The 21,785-nt window shown below is 30.2% G+C and overlaps 1 protein-coding gene across 2 annotated transcripts in view; it reads left to right on the top strand.

The window, feature by feature from the left end:
• LOC111634598 (iduronate 2-sulfatase-like) overlaps window positions 1–14,127 on the top strand; it is a 40,180-nt gene extending 26,053 nt beyond the window's left edge. The window contains exons 4-7 of one of the 2 annotated variants that reach the window (XM_023379420.1): window positions 4,309–4,528; window positions 4,606–4,760; window positions 11,107–11,233; window positions 13,149–14,127. In XM_023379420.1, coding sequence (XP_023235188.1) covers window positions 4,309–4,528; window positions 4,606–4,760; window positions 11,107–11,233; window positions 13,149–13,855 — 1,209 coding nt within the window. In that variant the 3' untranslated portion in view covers window positions 13,856–14,127. The remainder of the gene's footprint in view (window positions 1–4,308; window positions 4,529–4,605; window positions 4,761–11,106; window positions 11,234–13,148) is intronic. The other variant, XM_023379419.1, reaches the window with a different exon arrangement.
• Window positions 14,128–21,785: the final 7,658 nt, after the last annotated feature.

Raw genomic sequence — 21,785 nt, 5'->3', positions numbered from 1 at the left:
CCACTGGTAAAATTTAAAGAGAGTGTCAGCTTTGACTTGTTCTATCAATGAATACTCTTCCGGAAGTTGTGGTTGTATTTCTCGTAGTGTACGATACATCACTTCCTTTGAGATAAAATACGAGCTTAATTTTCCTTGCTCTAAAACGTCAATAGCTTTTCTTAATTCAATTATTTGTGTGTGAAATTCTTGCATCGCAAATTCTATATTTCTCATGATAGTTTCAAATGCTAAATCATATCTCTATATTTTTAATAAGTTCTCGAAGGACTCTTGTCTTCTATCAGGGATCGACTCCCTTATCTTCAAGAATGTCTATTATTCTTTTTCCTCGGATATAGCTCATGAAATAACTCTATCTTTTAATTAATTGTTTCTCTTAGTACTATTTAACATTAATTCTAAATCAAATTCAAGGAAACCAACATTTTTGATATTTCTTTAGGAAGAACTTGATCTACTAATGTGGGAAGTAATATTTTTCTAATTCTCTAGTTTCTCGATGGATTGCGTCATCTTCCTTTTCCTGTCCTGTATAGTTCCGCAATCTCGAATGCTTAAAAGTTCTATCGAGTTTTTCTATTTGCGTACGATTTCATTTCCTTTCTTTTTATTTTATTTCTTAGTATTACTATGATTTATTTCACTTCGTATTCCAATATAAAAATTTTCATCTAATTATTTTATCCGACTGATTTACATAGGATTTACTATCATCTTGAGAGGTAAGTTCAAGGGTTCGTAAATTCCTTATCGTTCGGTTTAAGCTATTCCTTCAATATCTCATACTTGGGAAGGGAAGTAATATGACGAAGTGAGTGATAAATTCACCCGTATATCCGGATTTAGATATTTCCTATTGTTATCGGTTNTTTTAATTTCAGGAGAGCGTTCTCCACCTGTAGAAAATATTTTAATTGTTATAATATAAAGGGGAACTCCCTTATCTTCAAATTTTTATCATCTTCCATTTTTCTTAATACAATGAAAAGAAAAATTTTATCCCATTTAGTTGAACAGCTAGTAACTATTTGCCTAATATTTTTAACTAAATAAATCTAACACCTTCGATATTTCCAGAATGAAACAATCTACTAATGATAGAATATAACTTCTATAATTCTATAGAGATGCGGCATCGAAGTGAATCGGCTTTTTCCGTTTCCGCTCTATCCAGTTCCGCTTGTTATGACGTAGTTTCGCTTTTTCTAAACAAAATTCTTTCTTTATTTTCTTTCTAAGGGGTATTTATAAGGACTCCAAAATCCTTGTTCTCTATTACGATTATAATATACTTAATCTACTTCCTCTATATATTTCTTGTATGACTATATCGTCTATCTGATTTACATAGGATTTACTATTAGCTTGAGAGGTGAGTTCAAGTTTTCGTAATTTTCCTTATTCTATTTAATCTGCTACTTGTATTCCTTAATCAAGAAGGGAAGTAATAAGGATGATTCAACAATATATCGGCATTGATAAGCGACTTCCTATTTAAATATCTCTTATATTTTATTATCACCTTACGGATTTTTACTTTCTTTGAACCTTAGCGCCCTTATTTGGAGTTCTAATTTTATTAGGTTGCATTATAGGGTAATCCTTGTGCCTCTCAAAGACGGCCACTGGCACTTTGCTCTTAAAGGTTTCTACTTTCGGTTCACCTTCTTCAATCTCCTGAGTTTCTCTTGTTGTATCATCGGCCTTTATATTTTTCCCCGGAATAAGGGTTATTAGGTATATTAATAAACTTAATAGTCGGTATAGTTCAACCAATGTAGTACCCTTTAAACGACTTGTTTCTACGTTCCTTTCGTCCTCATGTATTGGTTCGACATTATCTATTATCTCTTCTCGTTTTTGAGCCCTTGACTCCTCAGAGGATTCTGTTCCCTTCTTAGTATCCTGGTTAATTTTCATACTTTCATTTATTTTTGTTTCCTCAATGGGATTGCTATAAGTTTTCTTCTTATTTTCTTGTTGAATCTTACGCCCGGCCTTTTTCTTTATCTTCTTCTTCGCTATACCTTGTTTCTTTTTAGTTGTTCGATTAGTTATGTGTGCTTGTAAATGGGGTCGGCGGTGAGGTGACACCCGCACACTTCGTAATATACTAGCTTCTGAATACTTTGAATCGACTTCCTTACGATTTCTATTCATTTGATTCTGTCTGGATTTCTGCGTTTTACCTCCGTAACTACTTCCGTTTCGTTTGATAATTTCTTTATCAACTTGCGGTTCTCCTTTTAAATAATTTTTCCTTGGGGTTCGGGGAGAGCAAAAATGGACTTCCTTTCCATTTGGTAGTATAATCATTCCACTAGGATCGTCTATTTCTATTTGCTCCCGCTCTAGGATATCTCTGCCGATTATTCCCATGCAAGGGGCTGTAATTTCAGAACGCACTATCTTGCAAGTATTTGTGAATTTATGGCCTCGGAGTTTAAACTGGGGTATCGCAACACCTAATGTCGGAATCGTTTTTCCTGGACGAATATCTAATTTGTTCTCTTCTCCAAGGATTACAGATGCTCTACCTTCCAATCGTTTCGCCAAGCCCTTATCTATGACGGTCGTTTCCAAATTTTTATCGATCCCCATCTTTACAGGGATATTATTAACATATATTAATATGTAAGGATCTCTTTTTATGCGACTGACCGATCCTCCTTTATATCTGTGAGGGTTTCTATATTGGTTTGGCGTACGCTGATTTCTGACATAACGTACTGTCCCTCTCCAATTATCTTGATTATTCCTAGAAGGCTCGTGTCTATTCCTATTATNTCCTTCTTGCTACCTTGACCCTTCCTTTTATATCTGTGAGGGTTTCTATATTGGTTTGGCGTACGCTGATTTCTGACATAACGTACTGTCCCTCTCCAATTATCTTGATTATTCCTAGAAGGCTCGTGTCTATTCCTCTTATCTAAATCATAACGAGTATTATTTCTATGCACCCGATCATTTTCTCCTCTCCGGCCGAAGCCAACTGTTTGTGGACGGTTTCCGCTATGAACTTGTTCCTTTGATCTGAAATATTTCGTATTTCGTCCTCTACCCTTATCTTCTTTCTCCTGGGACTGTCCTATAAATGTATTAAATCGGTTGTTCAAGTCACCTATAGCCTTAACTACTTCTTTCATCTGTCTTTCGGGATCAGATTCCGTTTCCCTTAAATTATCATCCTTATTTTCTGCTAATCTTTCTTCTTCTTTTATTACCTTTAAAAGACCCCTAGGGTGGGAAGTGAGGAGTTNTATGCTGTAGCTAGTTCTAACCTGCTGTGCTAGGTGGTGTGGGGTGTTAGCTTCAAAACTCGCCCGGTCTCGTTTGCCTCCAAGCTGCCGGTGTGTGAGGACGTTCATTCCCATGAACCCCGTTTTGAGTTAATGTAACACAGAGCTATGGATCATTTTGTGGAGCAACGTTATGCTATCAAATTTTGCATTAAACTTGGAAAGTCTGCCACTGAAACTTTTACATTAATTCAGCAGGCCTTTTGGAGTGATTGCTTCTCCAAATCACAAGTCTTTCAATGGCACAAGTCATTCAAGGATGGCCGAGAGGAGGTCACTGACGAACCCTGCAGTGGACGTCCATCAACCTCCTGAATTGTCTTGTTTGACGTCAGAGGCATTAACCACCACAAATTCGCACGTGTCAGGACCACTGTAAATGCAGCTTTCTACTTGGAAGTGTTCAAAAGACTGAAATCCTAGTCGCGTGCTGCCAAAGTGACATCAAGGACATACGGAAACTTCATCACGACAACGCACCAAGCCACAGCACCTTCACTGTCAATGATTTCCTGGCCAGGACCCACACCCCATTGGTTCCACAGCCACCTTACAGTCCTGACCTGGCTCCTGCCAACTTTTTTTGTTTGTTTCTTGCGTTTCCTTGCTTAAAAGGGGCCATGAAAGGGAAATATTGGGACATGATTGAAAACATCAAGGCTTATGTTACATCAGCTCTAAAGGATGTTCCGGAGAAGGCCTTCCAGAATGTCTTCCAGGCCTGGAAACACCGCCTTCACAAATGTATCGATGGAGGAGGGTGCTATTTCAAAGATTTTTGACTAATTGTAAGAATATGTTCAATAAATGATATTTTATGAATTTGGTCTTTAGTGTAGGTAGTACACTCACATGGTGTACTACCCTACCCTAAAGATCATCAAAGTCTGTTTCCTCAAAGCCATAGGGTCTCCTTGTTGCTGTGTATGTTGTTTAGATTGTTATACTATTTTATATATTTTGTAATAATAAAACATTTATTTAAATATAAACTGAATTTATTTAGGACTGTTACACATCTACTGAAAAATTTAACAACTTATATTGTCCTGTTAATGTAAAGGAACAACCAGAGGGAACCTTACCAGATTTGCAAATAATAAATCAAGCTCAAAAGTTTATAGAAAATTATTCTAAAGAAAAATCTGAAAATTATAAGCCATTTTTTCTAGCTGTTGGTCTACATAAACCTCACATTCCATTTAAATTTCCTAAAGAATATGCAAGTAAGGTGTACAACATTTGAAACAATTCTGTAATAATATATTTTTGAATAATAAAATAAATACATTGAATATTTCAGATTTATATCCTCATATTGATCTTGCTCCAAATAGACAAATTCCTAAAGGTATGCCTGATGTTGCTTGGAATCCTTGGATGGATATTAGATCTCGGCAGGATGTAGAAAAACTAAACATCAGTTTTCCTTATGGACCAATACCTGATGATTTTCAAGTAAGTGCATTTGAAAAATTTTAGAAATTTATGAATATGAAATATAAATTAATATTTTTAATAAACTAGGATATATAATAAAGTTCCAAATTGAAATTATATGGAAAGCTTAATATCTTTCTAAGATATAAGAGAATGTTTAAAAAATATCTCCAAACAAATTAGTCAATATAAATTTGCATAGTATTACTAATATTATACTGCAGTGCTAAAATAAAAAAATTATTGCATGTGTTGGATTTGAATATTTATTTTTGCCATCCTTCATTTTGTAATACATTTGTATTTGATTAAACGTCTTCAAGAAAAGTCCTTTCAGCACCAAGCTTCATCTTCAAGAAAGTTAAATTTTAGGTTTATTAAGTTTTATAAATACAGTATTTCTAATTTACCTTGTATCCCATTTTGCTTTATATATATTTATATGATTATGTATTATATATATGATTATATATACTTATATATATACATACATACATACATACATAATCATAAATGCATTACTACTAAATTTTGATGACTAACAATATGTAGAATCTCCATTTAACACAAATTCTTATTGATTCATGCTCCATGCTACTTTGTCATCATAAATATAACTGTCATTGAATGATTTTTGAATTTAAGACTATTGAATGGTTCCTTTGACAATCTGTGATCATTTTTCATTTATGGCTGTTAAACGAGAAATATGATACTGATTTATGTTTAAATTCTAAGTTTTTAACTTGTATTATCGAAATTTAAATTACATATATTTGTATGAATGCAAATATTATTATAGGTTTGTTCCTTATAAATAAAAATAACAATAATAATAATAATAATAACAACTCTCCCATGGTCACCACCTGGTCGTGGTGGGAGAGCCCAGTAATTTTACTGAATCATAGAGCAATGCAGGCTGGAGTACAAGCTCCTGGTAGGGACACTTATGCCAGTAAGGTCTATGGGGAGAAATGAAGCTAAGAGTGACCACACCCACATTCTGTGGAGATAATTATCATGGTAGTAACCAGATCAAAGTGTGATACCGGCTCGGACGTCGCCCGGGTTAACAAGGTCCACATTCGTGGGTTAGGCAGAGGCTCACATTCGAAAAATAGGCCACAGTCTCCCTTGGTTACCGGCGGTGAAAGCAGCGCTGGCCCAAGCATGGCTACTGCAATGCCCTCAACAGATGTGAGGAATCAACCTAGCCTTGGTGTTTCTGTGGCAATGCATCCACAGACCACAAAGGCTGGAAAACCACGCCAACGGATGAAATGGACAACAGAAATGAACGAATTTATCATCCGCACTTACTACACCATCACAAGACTCGAAACAAACATGACAGCATACAGACAACAACTACACCACATATTCACACAACAATATCCTCACCTCACTGTCACCGAACAAAGGGTTGTTGATCAAAAACGAACAATTATACACAACAACCTTATCCCACAAACAACACTTGAACTTATCAAACAACAGGTTGCTGATCAAATACATCAACAGACAGAAACATTTAACATTAATGAAGATCACGTAACCTGTCAGGATAATCCAGCAACAAGCACTGATTACAGCACACACACAACAAGTACCACTAATGATACTGCAGGCACTTCCCCATCCATCACTGATAACATAGACATAGAATTAGTTAATACGCTCTCACTTATATTTCAGGAAACACTCATTAAATATACTGGTACAGATCCCACACAAAGACCACGAATACCAAAAATCAACACGTCAAAGGCAGTAGGAAAAACACTAGATTATGTAAACACTCACTTACTACCAAACTACATTCATTCAATTTCTACACTCTCAGACATTCATACATTAGTTTATGCTGGGGCAGTCACAGTAGTAACACACCATGGACTGAAAATACACTCACAGACAGACACACACAAAACACAATTCTATCACAAGCCTGCCTGGCAGAGAAGAATAGAAACACAAATAAATGACATTAGACAGCAATTAGGCAGGCTGACACAATACACTAAAAACAACATAACACCCAAATTAAAGAAACAACTCAAAAACATTTTCAAGAAAATCAAAACACACACAAAACATGAACATCACAACACACACATTACAGAATACATCGATACACTAAAACAAAAACTCGCAGCCAAAGCACGTAGACTCAAACGATACAAAACATGTACACTACGAAAACAACAAAATAAATTATTCACAAACAATGAAAAACTTTTCTACAGACAAATCAGTACCAAAACAAACACTGATACACAGCACAGTGGCACACCAACAGAAGAAGAACTCACAACTTATTGGTCTTCTCTTTGGTCCAATGCTGTTACAAACAATGCTGTTGCAGGCTGGATCGAGGAGGAGAACAGAAACTTGAATAACATACCAACTATGCCCTGTGCTGAAATAAACATACACGACATTTGCTACGCTGTTAACAGAACACACAACTGGAAGACACCTGGTGTAGACAACATTCACAATTTCTGGTACAAAAAGTTTACATCACTGCACCAGGAACTAACTAAACATCTAACACACATCATCATCAATCCACAAGACATGCCAAAATTTCTTACTCAGGGCATCACCTACATGAAACCTAAAAACACCACCACCACTGACCCCACACAATACAGACCAATTACATGTCTTCCAACACTATACAAATTATTGACATCCTGTATCACAAACAAAATATACAAACATGTTGAAGAACACGACATTCTTACAGAACAACAAAAAGATTGACATAGAAATCACAGGGGATGCAAAGAACAGTTACTCATAGATTCGGTCATTCTACGGCAAGCACATAAACAACACAGAAACATACACATGGCATATATAGACTACAGAAAGCATTCGACAGTATTCCACACAGTTGGCTGCTACATATTCTACACATGTACAAAATACATCCATCACTCATTGCATTCTTCCAAAACACTATGCAGCACTGAAGAACAACACTACATCTCAGGGTTAGTAACACTTCCATACAAACAAATGGCAAGGAATTTTTTATTTAAACAAGGATTCATTAGGCAAGGAATTTTTTAAGGAGATTCCTTGAGTCCTCTCTGGTTCTGCCTAGCCCTGAATCTGTTATCCAACATGTTAAATAAACAACATGCAATATGGCTACAATATCAGACATGAAAAACAACACAGTTTACGCTGTCACATCTCATGTACATGGACAACATAAAACATTATGCATCCACACAAAAACAACTTCATCAACTCCTACAAATCACACATACATCAAGGACATACAAATGGAGTTTGGCTTAGACAAATGCAAAACACTTCATAGAAAAAAAAATCCTGAAGAAAGAAGATTTTGCACTTGGAAATGGGGATGTTATTGAATCCATGTAAGAGGGTGAGTTCTACAAGTATTTAGGATTTCAACAGGCCAAAGTAACAGAACATACATAAATAAAACAAAGATTAATTAAAGAATACCAAAGTAGATTAAACGCTATCCTCAGAACACAGTTAAATGCAAAACACACAGTTAAAGCAATAAATACATATGTCATCCCAGTACTAACATACTGTTTTGGAGTTATACATTGGACTCACGCACATCTTGAGCAACTCCAAAGAAAAACAACAACAACACTTACTAAACATAAACATCATCGTTCTAAATCCTCCACAGAAAGATTAACCCTTCCACTTAAAGATGATGGACATGGTCTGATTGGCATAGTGAACCTTCACTACAAACAAATACAGTCACTGCAAGAGTTTTTCTACAGGAAACAAGAAACATCACAGTTACATAAAGCAGTAACTCTAGCAGACTCAAATAACACACCATTAATTACTCACATCATAAAGACTTGACACAACATATAAAAAGCATAGACACCATTAAGCAATCGTGGGCTCGAAAGGCACTCCATGGCAGGCATCCTTATGACCTGGCCCAGGATTTTGTTGACAAGACTGCGTCAAACAGCTGGTTAGATCGGGGATGCCTCTTTGGGGAGACAGAAGGATTCATGATTGCCATACAGGATCAGGTCATAAATACTAAAAACTACAGAAAACACATACTCAAAGATACAACACTCACAAATGACACATGCAGAAAATGTCACATCATGCCAGAAACTATACAACACATCACTTCTGGTTGCAAGCTCTTGGCACAGACAGATTACTTACACAGACACGATCAAGTAGCAAATATAATACACTAAGAGCTTGCAAAGTAACACAAATTGGTAGACATCCACGAACCATACTACAATATATTCCACAGACAGTATTGGAAAACAACACGTACAAAATGTACTACGACAGCCATAATTACAGATAAAACAATTTACCACAACAGATCAGATATCACACTCATTGACAAACACAATAAAATCACATACATTATAGACATAGCCATTCCAAACACTCACAATGTATAAAACACATGCACTGAAAAAATTAGCAAATACACAGAACTCGCCCAGGAAATAAGGCATCTGTGGAGGATGGATAGGGTGCTTATTGTACCTGTCATTCTCTCCTGTACAGGTGTGATACCACATACACTACACACAAGCCTGGGAACATTACAATTGAATAGAAATACATACATCACACTACAGATGCCCACTATATTGAATACATGCCACATTGTTAGGAAATTCCTGAATACAGACACTGACACACTTATTTAATTTTAGTTTTGTTTTGGTTGCTATGCCTTGACTCTGTTCCGGCATAGAACAGAGCCACCAGTGTCAACCGAGTAAAACCCACTAAACCTAACATAATAATAATATACAAGAATAAAATCATGTCTATAAAATATGGATAAAAGATTTCTTATTTGATATTATTTTACTTCTACATTTTGGAAAATGTTTGTTATTGAACAGCAGTTTCTCACTTTGCATTATTTTATGTCAATACAAGTATATTTATAATGTTATTGAGGAAAGAAAACTTTATCATTTATAATTATTATTGTTGAATTTTCTTTATGAACAGTAAAATTGAGTCTGAGATGGGAAATAAATGCTGGAGGTTGCAACACACTCCAATTAGAATAATGTTGTAAAGTACTACCTTCAGTTTGTTGCTCTACAACGAATTTTTCTTAAAGAGCCGGGACCTAACGGGTACTTTACGCGGGTTCGCGTTTGTTAGTTGCCAGGCCTGGACTTTTAGCGTGCACCGAAATAAATTAAGGACAAAGTTAGTCACAAAAAAATCTCAATAATAAATGTTTAATCAAGTCTAACAAATACTATGTACAAGATTTATAAACAAACAAACAAATTTATTAAATAAAAAATCAAATCACAATCAACCCGACAAACTTAAGTCTTATTCTAACTTAGAACTATTCTCCTTGGAATTCCGACAAAACAAAATTCAACTCTTAACTTAGATACAAATTCTCTTATAACTATCAATCCTAACCGTCACCTCAATTAATACTCGGAACCTTTTTCTTTACTCAAGACTTTCCTCTTTTCCTATCGTCAAAATCGAACCTTCAATCTCCTACTAGGATTTCCTATTCAACACCTTGTTTACTGCTACCAGCAGACCAACGCTTTCGGTTCAGGAGCTCACCTCGTCTGTCTTCACTTGAGCTACTGTACTTATAGTCTGAGGTGACGTCATAGTTCTAATTGAGACACTCCCCTCATTTACATATCTACACGTAACATTTTTGTTTTCTCTTCGTTATCTGGTAGCTTATTTCTCGACAATACTTTGTTAACCTTTTACAACATTTCTTTAACAATTATCGCGATGTTTAGTTTAAGGTTACACAAGTTCCTAGAAAGTCTATTGGGGTGTCCCCCCCTTCAGGGCGGACTTACAATTCTGCCGCTCGGGTGTGCACGTGAGTGCGAATTCTAGCTATGGCGCTGTCGTTTCGTTGTCGGTGAGTTGGTTAATCTTTTATCTTCTCGTTTTGAACATTCTGGGGTGATTGGTGAGGAAACCTTTGTCCTAACTAAACATAAGCCCCAAACAAAAATATAATAAAAGCAAACTAAAAAAATAAAAATAACGCCAGACTTGGTTCCTTACAATGTAAATCAAATTATATCATCTTTATATCAATTAACCTATGGTAAAATTGATTTTATTATATGTTTTACTTAACATCAGTTTCCAAGAATGTATTGATGACATTAAGTGAAGACTTGCTATATTATATTCTGTTTTTATAGAGCAACAAATTATTAGGATTTGGCTTTCTGCTTTTTGATAATGTTTTTTAAAATAATTATGTAAATTCTTAAAAATCTTCATAATTTTAAAATGTAGTGACAAAATATTTTAATTTACTTTGAAATTTTCTTTACAGGAATTTATTAAGAAGGGTTATTATGCTTCAATATCATATATGGATGATTTGATAGGAAAATTACTTTCTACATTAGAAGAAAATAATTTTGCTGAAAATACAATGATTATGTTTGTTGGAGATCATGGTAATATTTCTTTTGTAAAATTATTATTAAACAGTTACTTATATGTAAATATTTTAAAATGACAGTTTTGTTTAAATATCATCATTAACCTATCACTAGTAATATGTGAAAAACAACTACAGTAGAGTCCTGAAGACTTGGCTTAATGTGGACTGAAGGGTGGCCGAGTTTGTGAAAATGCCAGGTTATCGGGAATGGGGTTAAAAAAGAATAAGTACGAGTGTTTCCTCAGAAAATACTGTACTGTACTTGTATGTATTGTTTGCTTGAGAATACAACAGAGAATAAACTGCCCAAATACCCTTAAACAAAGGAAAAGTACTTTATGAAGACCTTTACTACAGGAAAATGAAAATTAATGAATACACAGTGTACAGTAATTTATCTTATAAGACAGAACTCAGAAAAATACTTTGAGGCATAAAGCTGTCTATAATGAAAATTAACTAGGGGTTTTTTCGCTTTGCCAGAGTGCTGCCGAGTTATCCGGACTGTCGGGTTATCGAGTGCCGAGTTTTCGAGACTCTACTGTTTTTGGAAAATATTGTAAAAATCTCATTAAATTCTAAAAGCTAGATTCTAACAAACTGTCTTAAATATTTAAAACTTTGCAATAATAAACAATTTTTAAGTTTTTGTAAAATGTTTTATTTGAAGTTGATTGTCTGAAACAGAACTTTATGTATTTTGAAATTACATTTGACTTCAAAAAATTTTAATTTTATAAGAAAATTGTTGTTTAGAATTGTATAAATTGAACTCTAGGTACATATATAGACAGAAGATAAGAGAGAGAAAACAGAATTATTACCGTAAATTTCTTAAAAACACAATTGAATACATAAATATAAATAATAAAATCTGTTTAAACAAAAAAAAGTCCATGAAAATAAAATGAGTGAATATTCATTGTAAAATTTAAAATGCAATACCAACAATTTAAACTGCTGTATTGTGAGTAAATAATGGTTAAAATGATTAACCCTTAATGTTTAAAGTCCTTGTTTTGACAACAATTGTGTTATAAACTATATATTGAGACTGATAGGCACTTTTTTCCTTTGTGTTTTCATGCTGTTCACCATAAAAAAAATAATAATTAAATTTTGATTACAAAAGAGAGCTTTTGTAAGCAAAATTTTGATATGAACTGAATGCTAACAATATTAGAGATTATTTACTAATGTTATTTTCAATATTATTATTTGGTTTATATTACCAAAGTGAAATATACTATGTTTGAATTTCTTTTTAATGACATTTTATGAATATTTAATAATATATTCTATATTATATGGTAGATATCTGTTTCTGAGAAATAATGAATAACTTTATTAATTCAATTACAGAATGATAAAATATGTACATTTATAGAATATTTAAGAATAAAGTTTACAATATGCCAAAACTTTTCACACAATTGAATTAAGTGGACTGAGGTTATAGTATGTGACATAAATTGATTTGCTTAGTCTCTCACAATTGCATTTCATACTTCATGTTTTGAGACAGATGGGTGCCTAAATTTTGGTTTATCATTAACAAGTCCAGTTATTTTGAATTTATTCAACAGTTTGTATTGTCATATGACTAAAAATGTTAGTTTCTTTCATGCTTCTCTACTTTATTACATTTTCTTTTTTGAATATACAAATGTTGTTATAGTTATATTGCACATTCATTTTCACATTTTATTCAAAAAGAATTAATAAAAATCATTCTTTCTTTGAAATAAATTGGAAATTTTTAACAGTTTGTATATAAATCTTATTTCATGTCATGATAATAAGCATTGAAAAGAATTGAGTTAGAACTCAGTTTAATGCTTATAATCACAAGGGTTTCTTGAAATTTAAAACTTTATTTTCAGTATTTTAAATTCTAAAAGATAATTTTAATTTTTACATTTCTGTAGGTTGGTCTCTTGGTGAACATCAAGAATGGGCAAAATATAGCAATTTTGAAAATGCATTGAGAGTGCCTCTGTTGATTTACATTCCTAAAGTATTAGAAACAAATGGAAGGATTTTTGAATATATACCTCTGCAAGATTATATTGAAGGAAGAAAACTTAAAAATGAAACACATCTAGAAAAAAGCATGGAATCAGATGAATTAGTTGAACTAGTTGATATACTTCCAACTGTCTGTGATATAATGGAATTGGAAACGCCACGTATTTGCCCCCAAAATTCAACGTCAGTCAAGTTTTGTACAGAAGGTATTAGCCTGAAACCATTGATAGAAAATATAATTGATCAACAAAAATATATCAATGTTAAAACTATTTCTTGGAAGACAGCAGCCTTTAGTCAATATCCCAGACCTTCTCAACATCCTCAAAAAGATAGTGATCAACCAGACCTAAATGATATTAAAGTTATGGGTTATACTATAAAAACTAAAGAATATCGATATACTGAATGGATAAAATTTTCTCCACAAACATTTTCACAAGATTGGTCAGTTGTTTATGCAAAGGAATTATATAATCATACTGCTGATCCACAGGAGAATAACAACGAAGCCAATAATCCCAACTATGAAAATATTATGAAGAAATTAAGTGAGCAACTAAGAAATGGTTGGAATTCCAGTCTTCCATCCCATAATGTGTACTAATTTTATTCTATTAATACATAGCAAAATCTCTGCTGGACAGAGTAAGAAGTATTGCCAGCTGTATTATATCAATTAATATTTATTGTATAATTTAGAAGCTATTGAAATTACAGAAACATTTTTGATGTGTAGAATAAAAATTATTGTAATATCATCTAATTGATCATGTGGTATGGAATTTTTGAAGTTTATATAGATAGTATTTTTTTAAACTCATATTTTGTTACTACCTGATTTATTAAATATTTTCTAGTCAATTTTATTCACATAATATATTTTGTTTTTCATATCTGACAAATGCAATATATTTGTTTTTTGTTTATTGTTGGGCCTTATCAAGCATAATATTTGAAAATAAATTGCTGTACATTATAAAAGATGCAGCTAAAATAAATTTAAAATACTACATTTTAATAATAATAATAATGTACACATTTAAACAAGGCAATAAGAAAAATTGAACAATGGTAAATCAGATAAGACAATGATTTATCTAATAGTAATATTCCGTTATTTTTAAATAAAACTCTGATGATTGTTCTGTTAATTTTGTTGTAATTAACGATATTTATTATGTATCAGTTGTATAAATATGTAATGAAAGTTCTGTTGTAAGAAATTCAATACATACCGAGATGTTTTGTACAGTGTTAGATTTTTGAATATATATAAAATAAATTTTATAAATAATTTTTGTTAATATTCTATAATTACGAATCTTAATCTTTTACACACACTTGATTTTATATATATACATATATGTGTGTGCATATGCATGCACACTTTGTCCATTAAGACTTAATTAATACAGTTTGTCTAACAGATTACTGTTAGTAACAACTTTTATAATTGCAGTACTCACGAATACAGTATATTGTTGTATACAGTGTTTGTATCTAGTTTTTTAATTTTTGTAGTATAGCATAAAAAATGCTTTAGGAGGAGGAACAATTTGCTGGTACGAAAATATTGCGGGTATGTCCCATATGAATTAGAAAGTTAGTTTGAATGACATCGAATTGAAACATTTGAATATAATCTATTTAGTTTAAATGAGGCGAATGTTTAAACTTCACATTAAATTTCAGTGGTACTTTATATATAAAATTAATTTCAAAATGCAAATGTACATTTTACATATCCAATTTTTACTGTTAGTTTCAAAAGCAGCGATACATTTTCAGGTGCTGTCGATAGCAAATGTGCTGAAATTCGTTGTTACGTTTAACTCGTAATTCATTATGAATATAACTGCCTTAGTTTAAATATCGTAATAAAAAACAAGCAAAGGAAAAGTCAAATAATGCTGTTGTAATGTACGAAATGTATTCGAATGTTATAAAATACTATATTGAATGTGACGTTAAATGAGAGAACTTGTGAAGAAATTGGACCAAGGAGGGTAAAAAAAAATGCCTGAAATGCATGCATATCCCTATACAAAAGAATACCTCTTGTTGAGTGTGGCTTCCGGGAAAAAACTGCACAAGTTTCATTGAATAATACAAGTAGAAGGAAGTGAGTTGAAAAAGAAAAATATCTAGGCTATATTCCGGAGTAAAAGATTACTTTATTCGTATAAGATTAATGCTATAATAAATTTAGTAAAATAATGATTTTGATATTTGTTTAGAGTTCTTTTTCTAAACTTTTCTCTCTCTCTCTCTCTCTCTCTGTGTGTGTGTTTGTTTTAGAAAGGCTTTTTTATTCGTGTTCGTGTATTCGGCATAATCACAATGAGGATAGTCTCAACACATCCTGGCTAGATTCCAAAAAAATTTGAGGATTGATGTGAAAAATGACAATCAGTTTTAATCATAGATTGATTATAAATTGTACAAACTAGGCTAATATTTATATTCGGTGTGTTTTCAAAAGGAGACATAACAAATATAATGATTTTATACCTTTTCTATTTTCATTAGAAATGATCGAAATTACTTATTTTGAATTCATATGTAATAATTTTTAGTGTGTGCTCCATGCTTTTCCGATAAATATCAGTTTAAGTTTTTCTTTCTGCCGTTGAAAGTCACGCGATAAGCGTTATTATATTTAATTTTATTTTAAAATAACAAAACTGGTTGCTTTAGTATCGAGGGATGCTGCGGTATCATAAGCACCCTCCGGATACGCCCCTGTTTACGATTGTTTATCGTGTGTTTTATTCAATTTTATATATTTATGATTATCTAATGCTATTTATATTGTGTTGACCGTTTCGAATTTTATAATGTGAATATTAGGCCTATGTTGAAACGTTTCCCGATATCTAAATGTTTGTGTATCCTGACAATGGACTATAAATAGGCCGAGAATATTAGATTTCCAGTAATCTGTCGTCGTTCCGGTGTTGAACTTTTTAAATTTAGTTCAACAAGCGATCGTTTAAACGTAATTCTTGTATTAGAAATAGGTTTAATTAAAGTTAATTCCGTTAAGATTGTCCGTACTTCCAAAATGAGTTTCTATAATATTTAATTCACATCATTTTACGAGCATATTCTATACCACAGTCACAATGGCGTTTCGATCAATCATAAGCTTTTAAAACGGATGTTCAACATATGGCCCGTGAGACTGTTCAGTACAGTCCTGTAGATACTAGAAAAATAAATGTTATGTAATCAAAATACTTAAATTAAACACACAATTTTTAAAACACAATACGATTTTTTATTGTCACTTAGATAAGAAGAGTGGCAAAATTATAACGATTCTGATCAGATCTTGGTGAAATGAAAAAATCGATGAAAAGTAAGAGAAAGGATGTTAGTTATTTAGGTTAATCCGATTGAATTTGGCACTTTTTCGAAGACAAAAAGAAATATATTGCAATCAGCAATTTGAAAATATTTAAGCGCTCGCTAAGAATGGCTCTTCAAAAGGAGATGAATTGAAAAGGTCGATTTGTTTTAATTAACGAATTAAAAAGAATATTCAGTCGCCTGATTTCCTATAATTTCATCGTTTTCTGAAAGACTCACTTCATTAAAATTATTTAATTCTATACCCTCAAACTATTAAATAAAAAGAAACATTTCAATAAATGTTAACCAATACATAAATATCAATTGAATAAATTCGCACTTAATGAATAACGATATGTACTGTACATTTTTTTTTATTTGGCTGATGTTCGTAATACAATTATCGTATGTATCATACTTTAAATATTTTATTAAAAGACTAAACTTCAGAAAATTGATTTTTCGTACAAAAATACACGGTTGTTTATGAAAAAATACAGTATATTGCTACATTATTTTTTCCATGGCTCTTATAAAGTATAGATAAATTATATATATATATACTGTATATATAGAGAGAGTCTAGATAACACATTTATTCCAAAAATTAATAGTCTAATAATTGTAATAATTGGTATACTCGTGTATGGTAAATTTACTTAATACATATGTAGTTTTTCAATGATTTCTCCTCAATAAAAACGGCTTGATAAAAATTTTGGGCTATCTGAATTGTTAATAGAATATGATTTCGTGAATATGATTTGACTTTCATAAAGAAACTAATGAGTCTTATCCAAAAGCCGCCATATTTAAATTTGCCCTGTGTCAAATGGTGTAGCCACAGCTCTGGTCTTAAATAATATTGTATAAATCCTTTTGGATGCTTAAAATTTATAATTATTGTAACGAATTTTATTTCCGTGTGTCATTAGAATAAAATTTTTTTTTCTATAAAAATTTATTCGTTTAGTGTAATGATAATTAGGTAGCTAAATAAATAAATAATACTTTTTTACATATTTCTCAGATTTTAAGATTGATATGCAAATATTCAACAAGGCGTGAGTTAACAAATGATCAAAATACTGATTTATTTATGTCAGTTTCTTTATTACTATTACATTATATTCTTTATATTTCTTATGTTGACTTTTATGATTTTTCGAATTTTCCATAATGCTTTTATAGCTTCTCAGTATATATGATCTACGTAGTTCTGTTCTGAATTATTATAGTTATAAAAATGTCACCTTTTTTATAATAAAAACACCAAAAATATCTCTTTGAATACGAATTTCTTTTTTTAAAAAAATCTCCATTATCGCTTACAAAAATAATTTTAAAGTTTTTCTTCAAACTTTTGTATCTAGTAATTCATTCTTCTTTTTCATTGTTCTTTTAGTTGATAGTGTTGTAAACATTAATTATATATATCTCTCTGTTGGTTAAAAAGATTCTTTTATAAAATATTCTGTATATATTATATATATAAAGATCTTAGTCTTCTTTTATACACGTAGTCTCAGTTAGACTCAATGTTATACAATACACAAGAATCATCTAAGATAATTTTTTGTGTCCAGTTTTTTTCATTTTCCCAAAAATTATTATCGATTTGTCATATTTATAAAATGATTGATTTTAAAAGTAAGTTAGACTATGATTCTTATCGTACTTTCCAGAGTGAGTGCAATTGCATTCCCATAAACAATATTGAAAAAATACCGATAAACTATAATCAAAATTGAGATAATAGTAAATGTTTTCATCTATATATTAATATTTTATTAAAGGCTAAATTTATCTGTCTTTATGTCTATAATTTTTGTTTGCAATTGATATGCTTCTTCTAGTTACCAATAACCGATTCATATCCGTATTTTCTGAAGATATCATAATTTTTAAAAAATTGATTGAAATTAATAATACACATCATTCTCCTAAACCAGTAAATGTTATAGATCTACTTTAGATCTCAATAAACTATAAATCGATCGATTTAAATTTAAATATTCATTAAACTATTCGTTCTTTAGATATTATTTTGAAAGAATATTCGGATTTCATCAAATCCGAATATTCTTTTCAATTTAATAAAACTTTAGCCATGGAAGTGTATTTAACTATTGACTTCCTTTGTAGTTATTTTTATTCAATCAAAATTTATCATAAAAAAATCTTTTAAAGAATCTGAAGAATATAATATAATATATTTGAGAGTAATGACGAATCAAGCTTTTCAGATTCCAGATGTAATCAATTATAAATGATATAAGACATCATCTATAGATATATTAAGAAAAGTTAAGATAAGAAACAAAATCTCGATCGAATTGTTCACAATACTTGCAATAATATATTTATATATAATCAGCAAAACATTATAAATTTTATCTATATCACTCCTCTTGTTTATTATTAAGTTAACAGATTACAATACAAAATTGAAAAAATATATTTTGTCTATTCATATAAAACATGATAATGTACTTAATACAACCGAAATTTATCTTATTTTTAATACCATATCACACTTTAAAGTATCTTCCTTAGTCTTCTCCTCTTCTTCCTCTTTTTCTCTCTTTTATATGAAGAAGATGGCCTCTATATAAACATTCTTTCTTGATATGATAATAAGGAACAAGGAAATTTGTTCGTCTTGGAGTTTTAAAAGAATTTCTACGATTTGTTTATTCTTGAATTGTTTACATAAATAAACAAAGGAAACTTATTTATCCTAGCAAACGCTTTAATTTAATTTAATTATTATCATTTGAATTATTCTTTTGTCACAATATGTTTATTTTATTTATTCTTAAATAATGCATAATCGTTAAATTTTGTAATTAAAAATAAAATAAAAAAATTATTATATTTTTTAATCACAAACAGAATAGTTTATTTGATATAATCGCAATTTATTATATAAAATTTAAAGAATTAATTCATTGTTAAATAGATGAATTTTATTATATTTATCATATAAATTTCAAAGAATAAAATTCTTTTAATGACTCCAGTAAAATAGATTATATTGTGATTGTAACAACGTAATTTTAATGAAATCAACATTGTTAAAGTATAAAATAATAATAAAAAAATATAAATAAAAGTTATAAAATGTGAATAAATTAAATGAATTTTTAAAAATATGACAAATCCGATTGTAAAAATTCAAATAATTAAACTAAATGAGATTAAAAACATCTTTGAAAATACAAAATTACACGTACAATTATGAAATGTAAGATATAAAATGAAAAAGTTTTCTAGATTTATCACCTAATCCATTGATATTTCTTCCACATCATCTAATAATTTATCCAACTTTTCTCTTATTTGTTGGATCAATACGAAATGGATCTCTGCTTTCTCAATAACGACCACGTTTCCCACATTGATCATAAATTTCGTTTCTTCCGGTGACAAATCAAAAATTTATGAACCATTTTCGAATTAGTACTTATAATATGTATCTCGTACCATTTTCTTCTTTTATCTCATATTTCAAATGATAAATCACGATTAATTTAACAGGAATTTCTGCAAGCCATTCAGTTATCCAGTTATGCGAATTATTAGATGGAATTTTACAGAATACATTTTAAATATTCTTATCGAATATCAATTATTTTCCGATATTTATTCACAAAAATTAACTTTGTAATTTACCAAATTATAACGATTTAACGTTACATTAATCGACATTTCTCTTACAAGGCCATTGTTATATCGATTATCAAAGGTTCCTTTCACTCTTCTTATATATTTTATATATTTTTTGGACTTCTTTGTATATGTGTGTATATAAAATTCATATTGATATTTTGGTAAAAAATATTTTTATAAGCTGTAAAAAAATTATTTTTTTTAGTGTTTAATATCAACTGTTTATGATTCAGTTGTTGTTGCTCCCTGTCAACTTCAAAATTCTACAATGTTTATTTGAAAGTGTTCGATCTTATTTATTTTTGAAAAATATAGGATCTTTCAGTTTACTGTAGAAGGATAAAAGCGCAAAATAATATTTATTTTCATATAATATTTTCCGAGTATAATTTAGAAACTTTCATTTTATTAAAAAATTCGAAAAGTAAGTTGGTAAACGTTTTTACACGTTTTATAAAATAAAATTAATTGTAAAATCTATAAAGTATGAAGAACATCAAAAAAAAAAAAAAAAGTCTTTTGGGGATGAAAACCGACAAGTAAATTCAATACTAAGAAAGTACAGCGATCAGAAAACAATTAGTTAATGAGGGAAGACATGTTTATCATTTAATTGTCATTTGCCATACCAAGTCGAATATTCATTTCTTTCTTGTATTTGAATCAGAAAGTTAAAATAAAAAAAAAAAAGGAAAGAAAGAAATCTCATCAGATTCTGACTAATTGCAAATTGTTTTTCTTCACAAATTACAATTTGTTAATTGCCATTTTAATTAGGGTTTTTCTTATTGTGAACTTTCATAACATTCTTACAAAAAACATTTACATTTCGTAAACTTTAACTTTTGATTACTTTTTTTAAAATTGTAATTTTTCGGGCGTTTTAGAAATAACTGCGATTGTATTTTGTAATTTACATAAATAATTATTATTTTTTTTTCATTTTTTTTCAAGTCGAAGGTTTTATCGAAACATAATAAAAATATAAAATTCTATTGTGTGTCGTAAAACCCTGTACTAAAAATAATACTTATTATGCTAGAATTCTATTTCATAATTATATACATTAATTTAATAGTTTATATTTTAAAAAATAATTTATTTATACAAAAATCTCTTTGAAAAAAAATACTTTTTTTATAGCTGAAAGTTCTGATTTTACAATAGAGTATTCTTTAATTTTTTTTTACTTTATAATTTCTATTAATTAAAGGAAATGAGATTTAAAAAAATAGAAAAACAAAGAAAGAAAAATAAACAGTTTATATAATAAAGTCATGTGAAAAAGTATTTTTATATCATTAAAGATTATATTATATTGCTCTTTCACTTTTTTTTATATAAAAATTTATTCACTTAATTAAAAAATTGAATAAAATAATACTTTTAAAATGAAGTAAACTTAGTTAATTCTTGTTAATGTATCGACTTCCATTTTCAATTTTATTTTTCATTAATCTTTTGTTTTGATAAAAATTTTTTACAATAAAAGAAAAATCATATTCCTT

The sequence above is a fragment of the Centruroides sculpturatus genome, unplaced genomic scaffold (assembly GCF_000671375.1).
Source record: "Centruroides sculpturatus isolate CEXI.00-Female unplaced genomic scaffold, Cexi_2.0 scaffold847, whole genome shotgun sequence".
NCBI classification, from domain to species: Eukaryota; Metazoa; Arthropoda; class Arachnida; order Scorpiones; family Buthidae; genus Centruroides; species Centruroides sculpturatus.
The sequence above is the reverse complement of the archived record's forward strand: the minus strand, read 5'-3'. Positions and strand labels throughout refer to the sequence as shown.